This window comes from Cricetulus griseus (genome assembly GCF_003668045.3).
Source record: "Cricetulus griseus strain 17A/GY chromosome 1 unlocalized genomic scaffold, alternate assembly CriGri-PICRH-1.0 chr1_0, whole genome shotgun sequence".
Lineage (NCBI taxonomy): Eukaryota > Metazoa > Chordata > Mammalia > Rodentia > Cricetidae > Cricetulus > Cricetulus griseus.
Genome location: NW_023276806.1, coordinates 56,919,776 through 56,932,743, shown reverse-complemented (window position 1 = coordinate 56,932,743; position 12,968 = coordinate 56,919,776). Strand labels below are relative to the sequence as shown.

The 12,968-nt window shown below is 41.1% G+C and overlaps 1 protein-coding gene across 1 annotated transcript in view; it reads left to right on the top strand.

Moving 5' to 3' along the window:
- The window catches only part of Spag17 (sperm associated antigen 17), a 213,136-nt gene that overhangs the window by 103,923 nt on the left and 96,245 nt on the right, over positions 1-12,968 (top strand). The window contains exons 8-13 of the mRNA XM_035451312.1: positions 878-1,039; positions 3,246-3,313; positions 3,516-3,633; positions 9,539-9,676; positions 9,763-9,876; positions 10,666-10,816. Coding sequence (XP_035307203.1) covers positions 878-1,039; positions 3,246-3,313; positions 3,516-3,633; positions 9,539-9,676; positions 9,763-9,876; positions 10,666-10,816 — 751 coding nt within the window. The remainder of the gene's footprint in view (positions 1-877; positions 1,040-3,245; positions 3,314-3,515; positions 3,634-9,538; positions 9,677-9,762; positions 9,877-10,665; positions 10,817-12,968) is intronic.

Below are 12,968 nucleotides of genomic sequence, written 5' to 3'. Positions count from 1 at the left end.
CTGTCTTTCTGTGCCAGCATTTGGATAGTCACAGGATGCCTGGTTGAACTTTAGCTGGAAACTCATCAGTCCTCATGTGAGTATGTGAAAGAACAGTCCAATGTGCTATGACGGACAGATCCAAGCATCTCCCTGACTGTCTGCCAGCCTATGAGTCACTGGCCCCACAGCGGCTTCCCATTTTACCTTACCTCTTCAACTCAGATGTAGGATCAGCATACTTAATGCTTCTCTGCTTCCAAACAGACAGACACAGCCATCCCAGAAATTTCCTACTCCAGGAAATGAAAGCTTAAGTAATAACCGTAGCAGATCTATAATTGGCTTGCCAACTCATAAAATCTTTGAATACCACAGCAGCAATAATTTGGATTTTTTTTTAAGCTTCTTGCTAACAGGACTTCAGGTAAAAGCCAGCTCAGTGGAAAGGAAGAAGGGAGGGAAGAGAGAAACTTGATCACACACAGACTGCGTCGTACTCAGATGATACACAAAGCCAAGCAAGGGAATCCAGTATGCTCATTTCAGTTCTTGCATAGGAAGGCAAGGAATCACCAGCTGTTTGTCTTCAGGCAAAGGTGTCAAAATCATCTTACATGCTTTGTGATTCCAGACACCAAGCATATGGATCACACTATAGAAAACTAGTGAAGAGGTCCCCTTCCACTGCACTGAGACATCAGTCAGCCTCTAACAGTATTAAGCCGTGTCAGAAACTTTATGGTGCACAAAAGGGGCTTGAAGAGCTTATGTATGAAGACTTCCATTAGCAGTGCTAGAATCCAGTGTTTGGGTGTTTGGGGTTTTTCTAGAAAGTTACAAACATTCTGAGAGTATGAAACCATTGATGAGTTGTCACTGCTTCTCTCACTGCTAGCTTGACTTGGGCACCGAGATTTTTGAAAACGTTGCCTGTTTGATGTACGACAGCCTGGACTGGAAGAGGCAGCACCAGCACTATCTGGAAAGCATGCATCTCATTAATGTCCCACAAGTGGTTAGCGAGAAAACCATGTTGGAAGCAATGCCGATTCCAGAGGTGGGCATGAGCTCTAGTATCTGTAGTAAGCTAGGGATGTAATAAGTGACTTGACTTTTATACTCATAAAACATATGAAGAAAAAGTTATCATAAAGACCTGTATCAGCATACTACTGCTTGCTATGTTGAGGTGTGAGGGTGGGAATATTAAGAGCCTTGTGTTGATATCGTTATGAAGCTCCTTATAGTGGCTGGTTTTATGTCAACTTGACACAGGCTAGAGTCATCTGAAAGGAGAGAACCTCAATTGAGAAAATGCCTCCAAAAGGTTCAGCTATAGGCAAGCCTGTATAACACTTTGTTAGTGGTTGATGGTAGAGAGCCCAGCCCATTGTGGGTGGTACCATCGCTGGGCTGGTGGTCCTGGGTTCTATAAGATAGCAGGCTGAGCAAGCTATGAGGAGCAAGCCAGCAAGCAGCACCCCTCCATGGCCTCTGCATCAACTCCTGCCTTCAAGTTCCTGCCTTGTTTTGAGTTCTTGTCCTGACTTCCTTCAGTGATGAACTACAATGTGGAAGCATAAGCCAAATGAACCCTTTCCTCTCCAATTTACATTTTGGCATGGTGTTTATTGCAGCAATAGAAACCCTAACACACTCCTCAGCTGCTTGATATATGAGAAAGCATAAAAGAACCACCTGTCATCTCAGGGTACAATGACCAGCATGTAGAGCAAGGGAAATGTTGCCAAAATAATCCCAGTGTATGCAGTGTTTGAACTCAGCAAGATCCTGGCCACATAACAGGACTCGTTTCCTGCCACCTTTCCTAAAGTGAACTTTTGAAGGGGAGTGCAATGCCGGCAGTTCCAACATGGTGTGAGAAGGATGAGAGCAGTAGATAGGACAAAAATGATTTTAACTGTCTTCATTAGCGTTTCTATTGCTGTTACAAAACATTGTGACCAAAAGTAGATTGGGGAAGAAGTGTTTGTTTTATCTTAGAACTCTCAGGTCACACTCTCTCACTGCGGGAATCAGGGCAAGGGACTCAGGGCAGGAAATGAAATGGAAGCCATGGAGGAGCACTGCTCACTAGACCTTTGGAGATACCCAGGCCCTTTGGATCCCAGACACCAAGCATTGAACTTTTGGCATTAATAAAGTCTGGTTTTACTTTGACTTAGTAGTGGCTAGGCCTTTATTTTTCCCTTTTGGAACAAAAAAAGCTTTGAACTTGTTTTTGATTTTATAGGACCCTGCAGTTGAAAATCACTGAATTTTTAGAGAAACTAAACCTTCAATGTCTTAGAACTTTTTTTAAAAAAACTGTGGAACTTTTAAAAGTTTAAATGTTTTGTGTTGTGATAGTGTTATTAATGTGAGCTCTTGGAGTAAGCAAAAATAGGAAAGGTTATTATTTGATAGTGTTGTATTAGTATGTCAAGGTAACAAGGGGTCAAATGCCCTATTTAGATTTCTTTTGGAGAGGACAACCAAGAACAAGCTATGTCCATCTGGGAAGAGGGAATTCCAATTGAGAAAATGCCTCTTTTAAATTGGCCTATAGGCAAGTCTACAGGCATTTTCTTCATTAATGACTGATGTTTACTTAAGGGCCCAGCCCACTTTGGGCAATGCCATTCCTGGATGGTACCAAGGCACATAGAAAAGCAAACTGGGTAAGCCAGTGAGCTGTGTCCCTCCACGATGTCTGCTTTAGTTCCTGCCCTGTCTTCTCTCAGTGTTGGACCATGTGACCTGAGAATGTAAGAGGAAAGTAATCCCCCCACCCTCAAGTTGCTTATGGTCATGGTGCTTTATAATAGCCACAGAAACCTTTGCTAAGACAGCCCCTGAGTTGGAGAACAGAAGGGCTGAGAGAAGGGAGCCAGAGTTAGATATAGGATGAAAGCTCAGCATGAATGGCCTGGTGGAAAATCTGTTGGGAAATGGTGCTCAATACTATTCTGAACAAGAGGAGACAAGATGCTCCAAGACTATATATATATATATATATATATATATGTGTGTGTGTGTGTGTGTGTGTGTGTGTGTGTGTGTGTGTGTGTGTGTGTGTGTATGTATGTATGTATGTATGTATGTATGTATGTATGTATGTATTATGACTTAAACCAAGACCAGGGGGGTATAAGGTGTCTGATTAGATTTTTTACTTGCTTATTTCTTAGGATCCTGATGGTGGATCTGTAATATAAAAACACATTTGATGAAATCGCTTCTTTTCATTTTATTTTTCTCAGCCTCCACCTCCAACTGCTCCAGCCCCTGGAAAGAAGAAACCACAGTATGAAGAGCCACAAGCTCCACCAGGCAAGTGTTACCTCTGCTGCTGAGGTGCCACCTCCTGTGGCTGGAGCACTGCCCTCCCTCCCTTCTACACTGCTGCCAGCAGCCCCTCCACCTACCGTTTCTACCTCGATCAGTGCCTGGCCACAGTTTGAATTTGTCCACAGAATCACAGGGAGAAGTAGAGAATACATGTTAACTGGGCAATGTCCTTTCCTGCCTTTTACAGTGGCTTTCATCATCACAACTGATGTAGACATGCGGTACTACAATGACCTGCTGAATCCAATTCCAGAAGAATTCATTTCCGTGCCCCTGATACTCCACTGTATGCTGGAACAGGTGGGTGGATGCTGGAACTTCTCCCAACCCCCAACAGCAACCTTGACTAAATTATCTCTCTTCATTTCCAAATCTTATTACAGACAGACAGACAGACAGACAGACACACACACACACACACACACACACACACACACACACACACACACACACACACACTTTAAAATAATAGCAAACAGCTTCCAACCAAAGAGATTCTTTTTCTAAGATCAACACAAAATTACAGGAGTCATATATGAGCATGCTGAGAACACCATTCCCCCCGCCCCCGGGTATGATTTTGTTATTTTACCCAGAATACCTGGATGCATTCCCACTTATTAAGTCACAATACTTCAGATAAAACTAAAGTTTGTTTCCATCACCTACTTCAGTCCTCTCTCTTGCTGTGCTCAGTTGTTCATTTAATATTTCCCAAAGTCTGGATAGAATATATACATAAAACTATCTTTATGTCAGTATTCTAACTAATATTTGTCACCTTGGCACACACTAGAGTCACCTGGGAAGAGGGACCCTGAATTAAGAAGTTGCCTCCCAAAAATTGGCCATGGGCATGAATGCAGAGAATTTTCTTGATTAATGTCGGAAGGCCCAGCCCACTGGGAAAAGTGCCACACCTGGGCAGGTGGTCCTGGGCTGTATAAGAAAGTAGACTAAGAAGCCATGAGAAGCAAGCCAGTAAGCTTCAGGTCTCTGCTTCAGTTCCTGCCTCCAGATACCTGACTTGAGTTCCTGTGTTGTCTTCCCTCTATGATAGACTGTGACCTGAACACCCAAGGAATCCTCTCCAAGTCGCGTTTGGTCAGTGTTTCATTACAGCAACAGAAAGTAAAGTTAGACAGTAGGGGTTATTTTAATAAAAGAGGGAGAGAATCTAGACAGGAGGCTAACCTGGTTAGTGGCTTTTAATCTTCAAACATTTGTTTTTTAATTTATGAGTGTGTGTGAATGAATTCACGTATAAATGTACACCACATATGTGCAGGACCAGTGGAGGCCAGAAGAGAGAGTTCTATCCTTTGGAACTGCAGTTACAAGTTCTGACAGCCGCTTGACATGGGAGCTGGGGACCAAACCAGGGTTCTCTGCAAGAGCCGTGAGCATACTTTACTGCTGAGGCATCTTTCCGAGGCTGTCTTTAAAACATTTGTACTTTAAAATTTAATCATAAATTTATCATAATGGGGTTTTCCCCCACATTTGAAATCCGTTTTAATTGCTAGTATTTGTCTTATAAATGTTTATTTGGTTTTCCAGTAGGGGGTCAGTTCTTTATGGTAGTCACTTCAACCATAGTCATCATGTTAGTCTTTGCAAAGAAACATCACATTTTGTTGACCAACTCCTTTTTACTTTCTATTTTGTTATTTCTCCATTGGTTTTGGGTGATGTGTACTTCCTTTCCAGTAAAATCCTCATTTATTTTTCACTCTTTTATTTGGGGCTTATATTTCTTAGGCTGCATCAGCTGTTTTCAGCATATTCAATTCCTAATATGGCTGTCTCTCCCCATGCTCTCCCTCCATCTTCCCCCAACCTGGTCCTGTTCCCATCCTCACCCCCTCTTCCATACCCCTCACCCTCTGGCAATGTCTATTCTGTTTTCCCTTCATGGTGAGATTAATGTGTCCCCCAGCACTCCTTGTTACCTAGCTTCTCTGGGTCTGTAGATTGTAGCATGATTATCCTATACTTTACCACTGATATCCACCTATAAGTGAAGTTGTTGAAGATCTTTTCCCATTCTGTTAGCTGCTGTTTTTCCTTTGGACTGTACCCTTTGCCTCACAGAAGATTTTCAGTTTAATGAAGTCCCATATATTAATTAATGACCTTAGCAACTGTGCTATAGGTGTTCTGTTCCAGAAGTTGTCTTCTGCACCAATGAGTTCAAGGCTATTCCCCACTTTCTCTTCTATCAGGTTCAATTTGTCTAGTTTTATGTTGAGGTCTTTGATTGACTTGGACTTGAGTTTTTTCAGGGTGATAGATATGAATCTGATTGCATTCTTCTACATGCTAACATCCAGTTAGACCAGCACCATTTGTTGAAGATGCTTTTTTTCCCATTGTAAAATTTTGGCTTCTTTGTCAAAAATCAATTGTCCATAGGTGGGTGGTTTTACTTCTGGGTCTTCAATTAAATTGCTCTGATCAACCTGTCTGTTTTTACAATAATACCAAGTGTGTTTTATTACTACAACTCTGCAACACAGCTTGAAATCAGGGATTGTGATACCTCTAGAAGTTCTTTTATTGTACAGGATTGTTTTAGCTATTCTGGATTTTTTGTTTTTTCATATGAAGTTAAATACTGTCCTTTCAAGGTCTGTGAAGAACCATGTTGGAATTTTGATGAGGATTGCATTGAATTTGTAGATTGCTTTTGATAAGGTAGCCATTTTTACTATGTCTATCCTACTGATCCATTAGAATGGGAGATCTTTCCATCTCCTCTTAGCACCATTTTCATTGCATTTCATAAGTTTGGATATGTTGGTCATTCATTTTCCTTGAATTCTAGGAAGTTTTGAATTTCTTTGTTGTTTCTTCCTTGAACTAGTGGTAATTCAGTAGAGTTGGTCAGTTTCCATGAGTTTGTAGACTGTTGTTTCTGTTGTTGTTGAAATCCAGCTTTAATCCATGGCAGTCTCATAAGAAACTGGAGGTTATTTCAGTTTTCTTGTATATGCTGAGACTTGGTTTGTGACTGAGTATATGGACAGTTTTGGAGAAAGTTCCAAGAGATGTTTGGGTAAAATATTCAATAGATATCTGCTGGTTCCATTTGAGTCATAACATCTGTTAGTTCCTCTGAAAAAAAAAAAACAATGGAATCTTGAAATTTGCAGAAAAATGGATGGATCTAGAAGAAACCATTCTGAGCGAGGTAACCCAATCGCAAAAAGACAAACATGGTATGTACTCACTCATATGCAGATTTTAGACATAGAGTAAGGATTACCAGCCTATAATCCACACTGCCAAAGAAGCTAATAAACAAGGAGGTCCCTAAGAGAGACATACATGGTCCCCTGGAGAAGGGGAGAGGTTCAAGATCTGCTGAGCAAATTGGGAGCATGGAAAGAGGGAGGAGGGAGCTAGGAGAATGAGAAGGGGAGAAGAAGAGGGATGCCGAGGACATGAGGGAGCAGAAAGTATAAGTCAGGGAAAGAATACATGATAACAAGAATAGAGGTATCATAATAGACAGAGACATTTTTGGTTTACAGAGAAATCAGGCACTAGGGAAATGTCTGGAGATCTACAAAGATGACACCAGCTAACTGTCTCAGCAACGGAGGAGAGGCTACCTTAAATGCCCTCCCCTCATTATGAGAATGATGACTGACTTATATGCCATCCTATAGCCTTCATCCAGCAGCTGGTGGAAGTAGAAGCAGACACCCATAACTAATCACCAAACTGAACTGGAACCCAAATGCAGAGAAGGACCAGTGAAGAGCACAGAGGTCCAGACCAGGCTGGTGAAACCCACAGAAACAGCTGAACTGAACATCTGGAACTCTTGCTCCCCAGTCTGATAGCTGGAATACCAGCATGGGACTGATCCAGACCCCAGGAACATGGGTTTCTGTGAGGAAACCTCAGAAATCTCTGGGACCTCCTGTAGAAGCCCAGTATTTATCCCTAGCATAGGTGTGGATTTTGAGAGCCCATTCCATATAGAGGAATACTCCCTGAGCCAAGACACGTGGGGGTGGGCCTAGGACATATCCCAAAGGATATGATAGACTCTGATGACACCCTGTGGAAGGCCTCACCATCCCCAGGGAGCAGAAAAGATATGTGACAGATAAGATTTTATTTGGGGGGGGTAGAGGAGGACGACTGGGAGAAGGGAACTGGGATTGTCATGTAAAACAATCCTGTTTCTAATTCAAATAAAAAAGTTTGAAAAAAAAGAACATCTGTTAGTTCCATTATTTCTTTGTTTAGTTTCTGTCTAGATGACCTGTCCATTGGTGAGAGTGAAGTGCTGAAGCCTCCAACTATTAATGTGTGATTTAAGCTTTAATATTGTTTCTTTTACAAATATAGGTACCCTTGCATTTGGGGCATAGGTGTTCAGAATTGAGATTTCACCTTGATAGATTTTTTTCTTTAATGAGTATGAAATGTTCTTCTCCATATCTTTTGATTAATTTTGATTTGAAGTCTATTTTGTTAGATATTAGGATAGGTGTACCAGCTTGCTTCTTAGGTCCATTGGATTGAAAAATCTTTTTCCAATCCTTTATTCTGATGTAATGTCTATCTCTGATGTTGAGGTGTGTTTCTTATATGCAGCAGAGGGATGGATACTGTTTTCATATCCATTCTATTGGCCCATGTGTTTTTATTGGGGAATTATTAATGACCAGTGATTGTCAAATCCTGTTATTTTGTTGGTAGTGGTGGTAGTAACTATGTGTGTGTGTGTGTGTGTGTGTGTGTGTGTGTGTGTGTGTGTGTGTGTGTGTGTTTCTCTTCTTTGGATTTTCTTGGTATGAGATTATCTTTTGTTCACGTTTTCATGGGTGTATTTACCCTCCTTGGGTTGGAGTTTTTTTTTCTAGTACTCTCTGTAGAGCTAGATTTGTGGATAGATAATGTTTAAATTTGACTTTGTCATCAATGATCTTGGTGTTTCATAGCACAAATAATAACTATAAGATACTGAGCTGCTAACCCACTGAGTGGATCCTCAGAAAATCTCTTATATCTTCCAAAATGTCACAACTGCCAAAGCTTGTCAACATTGTAGAAGAGTATAAAATTATAACAATGACTTTAATATTTAAAGGTGAAAGGAAGACTGTTTATCAGATGTCTATGTTTGGTGTTTGGTTATATCCCAACTTCTTTTACTTGCTACCCAAGCAAAATTGAACAAGACATTTAATCCTTCTAGAACTTGTGTAAGCAGAGTTTTCTTTTCCCACAACCAATCTCAAATAATTACTCAGAGGTTTATATTACTTATAAATGCTTGGCCATAGCTCAGGCTTATTACTAGCAAACTCTTACACTTAAATTAACCCATGTTCCTTATTTACACTGTCACATGGTGGTACCTTTATTAGCATGGCACATTCATCTCCTGCTCCCTCTGAATCTGGTGCGCAGCTCCTCACACTATGCTTTACCCTTCCATCATCCTTAGTTTGACCACCCTGCCTATACTCCCTGCCTACCTACTGGCCAATCAGTGTTTTATTAAACCAATTTGAGTGACAAATCTTTACAGGGTACAAAGAGATCATTCTACAACAACCTTACTTCACCCATATTAAAGTAAATATTATCTATTATTGATCTCATTATTATACATTTTTCTATATTTGAAAGAAAACCACCACAACAAAAGTACTTAACCTGGACTCCCTGTTCCTCACGTTAAAACATATAGAATTGGATTAAACAGTTAAGACACTCACCTTTGTTTTATTCTATATCAAATAGAAAATGATAGCTATGCCAGGTAGTAGCAGTGAGGCTCGTGGGAATTAATATGTGTGCAGATGCTGCACAGTACCTGGCAAGTGGTAAATAAGTACTCTGCTGAAGTATATATTGATTCCAGTTTTATGAATACTGTTTTCAGGGCCTTATGAGAAAGAATAAATACTTTAAAAATCAGTATTGTAACTTTTACTTTTGTAAAGTTTATTGCTTTCTGCTTCTAGCTGGTGTTATCTATTTTCATGCAGGTATTAAAATTATATCTAATGCATGGATTGCAAATGTTTTCTACTATATTGTTGTCATCAGTGATGCATTGCCATTGCCACCAATATTTCAATGGACCTGCCTTCTCCTCCTTGCTAAGAGCAATAGGAACGCACCAGCAAAGAACTGACTATTAATCCACTTTCTCCAAACCGCTTTTCCTCAATAGGTTGTAGCAACTGAAGAAGACCTCATTCCCCCCAGTTTGGTGGAGCCACGCCCCAGAGCAGATGGGTTGGATTTCAGAATTGCAGCTCACATTGTGTCCATCCTGCCTTCGCTCTGCCTATCTGAGAAGGAGAAGAAGGTCAGAACATGAGTGAATCAAAGTTTTTTACTTTGAAAAACAGTATGCATTATCTCACTAAATTGATATTATTTTAATTTAAATAGAATCTCCAAGAGATATTCCTAGCTGAAGGAGAAAGTGAAAGCAAAGCATTGCCCAAAGGCCCTCTCCTACTGAACTACCATGACGCCCATTCCCACAAGAAGTATGCACTAAAGGTAATGGCGAGGCCACCTCCCTCCCTTGGCTGATGTGAAGAGAAGTGTTTATGATTCATTAGTTGGGGGGAATCTCATTGGATGATCTTATTAACCAATGCTAATGAACTGTGGGGTATAGAGCATAGCTGCCTGCTGACACATGGTCATCAGGAAACAGGGGTTGCTAAAGGAAAAAGATGTCAGCAAAGAGCCCTTGCCTGACCACAGAGGTTGAGTTAACCACTAATTTGACTATCACCACTATCAGATCTTCATTAAAACTTTAAGGTCAGGTGCTGAAGAAGTACTTGAGCAGTTAAGAATACTTGATGCTGGTCCAGAGGACCCAGGTTCAGTTCCTAAAGCCCATGTCAGGCTGCTCAGAACTGTGTTTAACTCCAGCTCCACAGGGTCTCTTCTGGCCTCCAAGAGCATCCACAAACAGACATACACATCAATAAAAATGAATCTTGAAAAATATTATGGGCATTTCCTTTAAATGTCTGCTGCTATGAAATACTAGTGGAGGCCCGCAAAGGATCTCAGACAGCATAGATAAATCCATGAGAAATTTCGGCAGCTTGTCACCAGTTGTTTCTGTGCTCCAGAAACTTCTGGAAAAGTGAGAACTAGCTTTTTCAGCCTTATCCCAAACACTGCATTTGTCTTCCTCAATTATCCCTAATGTCCCCTGTTTCCAGATAATGAGAGTAGAGCTATCATGTTTAGCCTTCTCCATATGCATAAGGCATTTGACAGTTCTCTTTAATGTTTTCTGTCATGTTGCTCTCTCTCTCTCTTCTTAAGGACCAAAAGAATTTTGACCCAGTTCAAATTGAGCAGGAGATGCAGTCCAAACTGCCCCTGTGGGAATTCCTTCAGTTCCCTCTACCCCCTCCATGGAACAGCACTAAGAGACTCGCTACCATCCATGAACTTATGCATTTCTGTACGAATGGTGAGTACAATGCTTCGTGTTATGCTCAATTTGATTAATAGTCACATGTCCCCTTTAAACTGTACCCTTATATCCAAAAAGCATTTTGATCACCGAAAAGCCTTCCAGAGGCCAAGGTTTGACAAGTTACAACTCTCCTGCCTTGTCATTAACTATGTGGCAGCTCCGACATGTAGCATTCTGCAATTTAATGTACTAGATTTCCTTTCCACTGTATTTCCTTAGCCACAAGACTTCCCCAAGTCCCTCTACCCCACACTTCCACTGGCATCATTAGAGGTGATGTAATCCATCTTACTTAATAAGAGGATGGTTCATATATCTATAAAAATATAAAGATGAACAAAAGTCTCTCATCCCAAGTTTCCATAGTCCCTTTCCCAGAAAAAAAAAATGGAAAAGGCCTCACCATGGAATGGAACCCCTTTATCATTGTAGGAAACCAACAAACCATACAACACAATGGCTAAGGAATGGAAAGCGAAGGCCAGAGCAGGGACATTGCCCCAACTGAGCACTGTCAGTCTGGAGCCTCATGCTCAAATTTCAAGCAACACAAATCAATTTTGAATTCTAGAATTGTGCTCAAAGGAAACTTGAAATCATCTTCTCCTCCTTCTCCCGTCCCTCTTCCTTCTTTCTCTTCTATTTTTTTCTGTTTTCAAGACAGGGTTTTTTTTTGTGTGTGTGTATCCCTGGCTGTCCTGGAACTTGCTCTGTAGACCAGGCTGGCCTTGAACTCACAGAGATCCTGACTCTGCAGCCACTACCACCACCAGAACATAGCCTTCTATACAGCCTGAACCAATAGATTTGACACATTTGTACTTGTCAATCAGTCTATCTGTGCTAATAACAAAATGCATTATATTCCAGTGTAAAAGGCAATCACCCAATGATTCCGTGTAGTAGATTAGGAAGTCTGCAGGAACCTTATAACTGCACCGCATCATAAGAAACACAGCGGAAGAACTGCCTCAAAGAGATCCCCACTGCCTGAGTGGGAAGCTGTGTTTCTACTCTGCATTTGACATGAGGTGCTCAAGTCTGGACCATCATCACCTGTTAATGGTTTCAGCCAATGGTTAGCCTGGGGTCAAGAGGAACAGAAGAGATCATGGGAGGCAATTTTAAATACAAACCTCTATTGACAGTGTTCAGTTCTCTGTGTGTGTCTTTGCCTTCAAAATCCTTCTGGAAGCATTCCTGAGAATCAAAAATGTTCCTCATCCTTCCTAACAAAGCTTTTTGTTAAAGAGCAACCACTCCTCTTCCCCACATCCCTATACTTCTCTGAGGACTGATGTGTGGCAGGTTGTTTTCTTCTCTCACTTTACCTTGAGTCACTCCACAATTCTCTGAGAGTCAAAACAAGAAACAGAATGTCTGGGTCATGTGACTTTGACTGGAGTATCCATTTGGTGGATGGTGAGTACTTCCTTGAGTCACCTCTGCACAGGAGGGTGGAAAAATCCCCTTCCAATGTCATCCTGAGATGGAATTCTAAAAGCAGTGTTTATATCCAGAAATTGAGTTTCTTTCTTTTTTTTATTTTTTCAGTACTGATGACTAAATCCAGGACTTGGTACACGCTAGGCAGTTTCCCTACCACTGGGCTACACTGCCAGCTACAGAAACTGAAATAGGAAGAAAGATATATTGTAGAACCAAACAATCTCCTAACTGAAGTGAACTTCAGAATTCACCTAGTCCAAATGTATTTCCAGATAAGAAATCTGAAATCCTGGCAAGCTAAACTATTTATTCTAGGGTTGTAATAATAGTGTAGATCCGTGACTGAAATTCTGGCCCCTAGATGCTCTCACTAGCACCCTTTCCTTACTAAGCTGAAGGGAGGGCAAACACCATGTGAATGAAGTTCATGGGCCCTCTCGGAGCCACTAATGACCCTAATCCTTCGGGTAGAGGAGTGGAGAGAAAGCCCCTTGTCAGCATGCCACTGAAGAGTGAAGAGTAGGTCCAAGCTAACCTCTTCCCATGAGAAAAAGGAGAGGAGGAGGAAGGGGCCTTTACCTGAGGGAGGAGAATGCTGGGAGATAAGAGGAGAAGTTGAAGAGATGAGTGGAGGGTGAATGTGATCAAAATATATTGTGTGCGTGTATGAAATTCTCAAAGATTTTCTAAAGAAAAG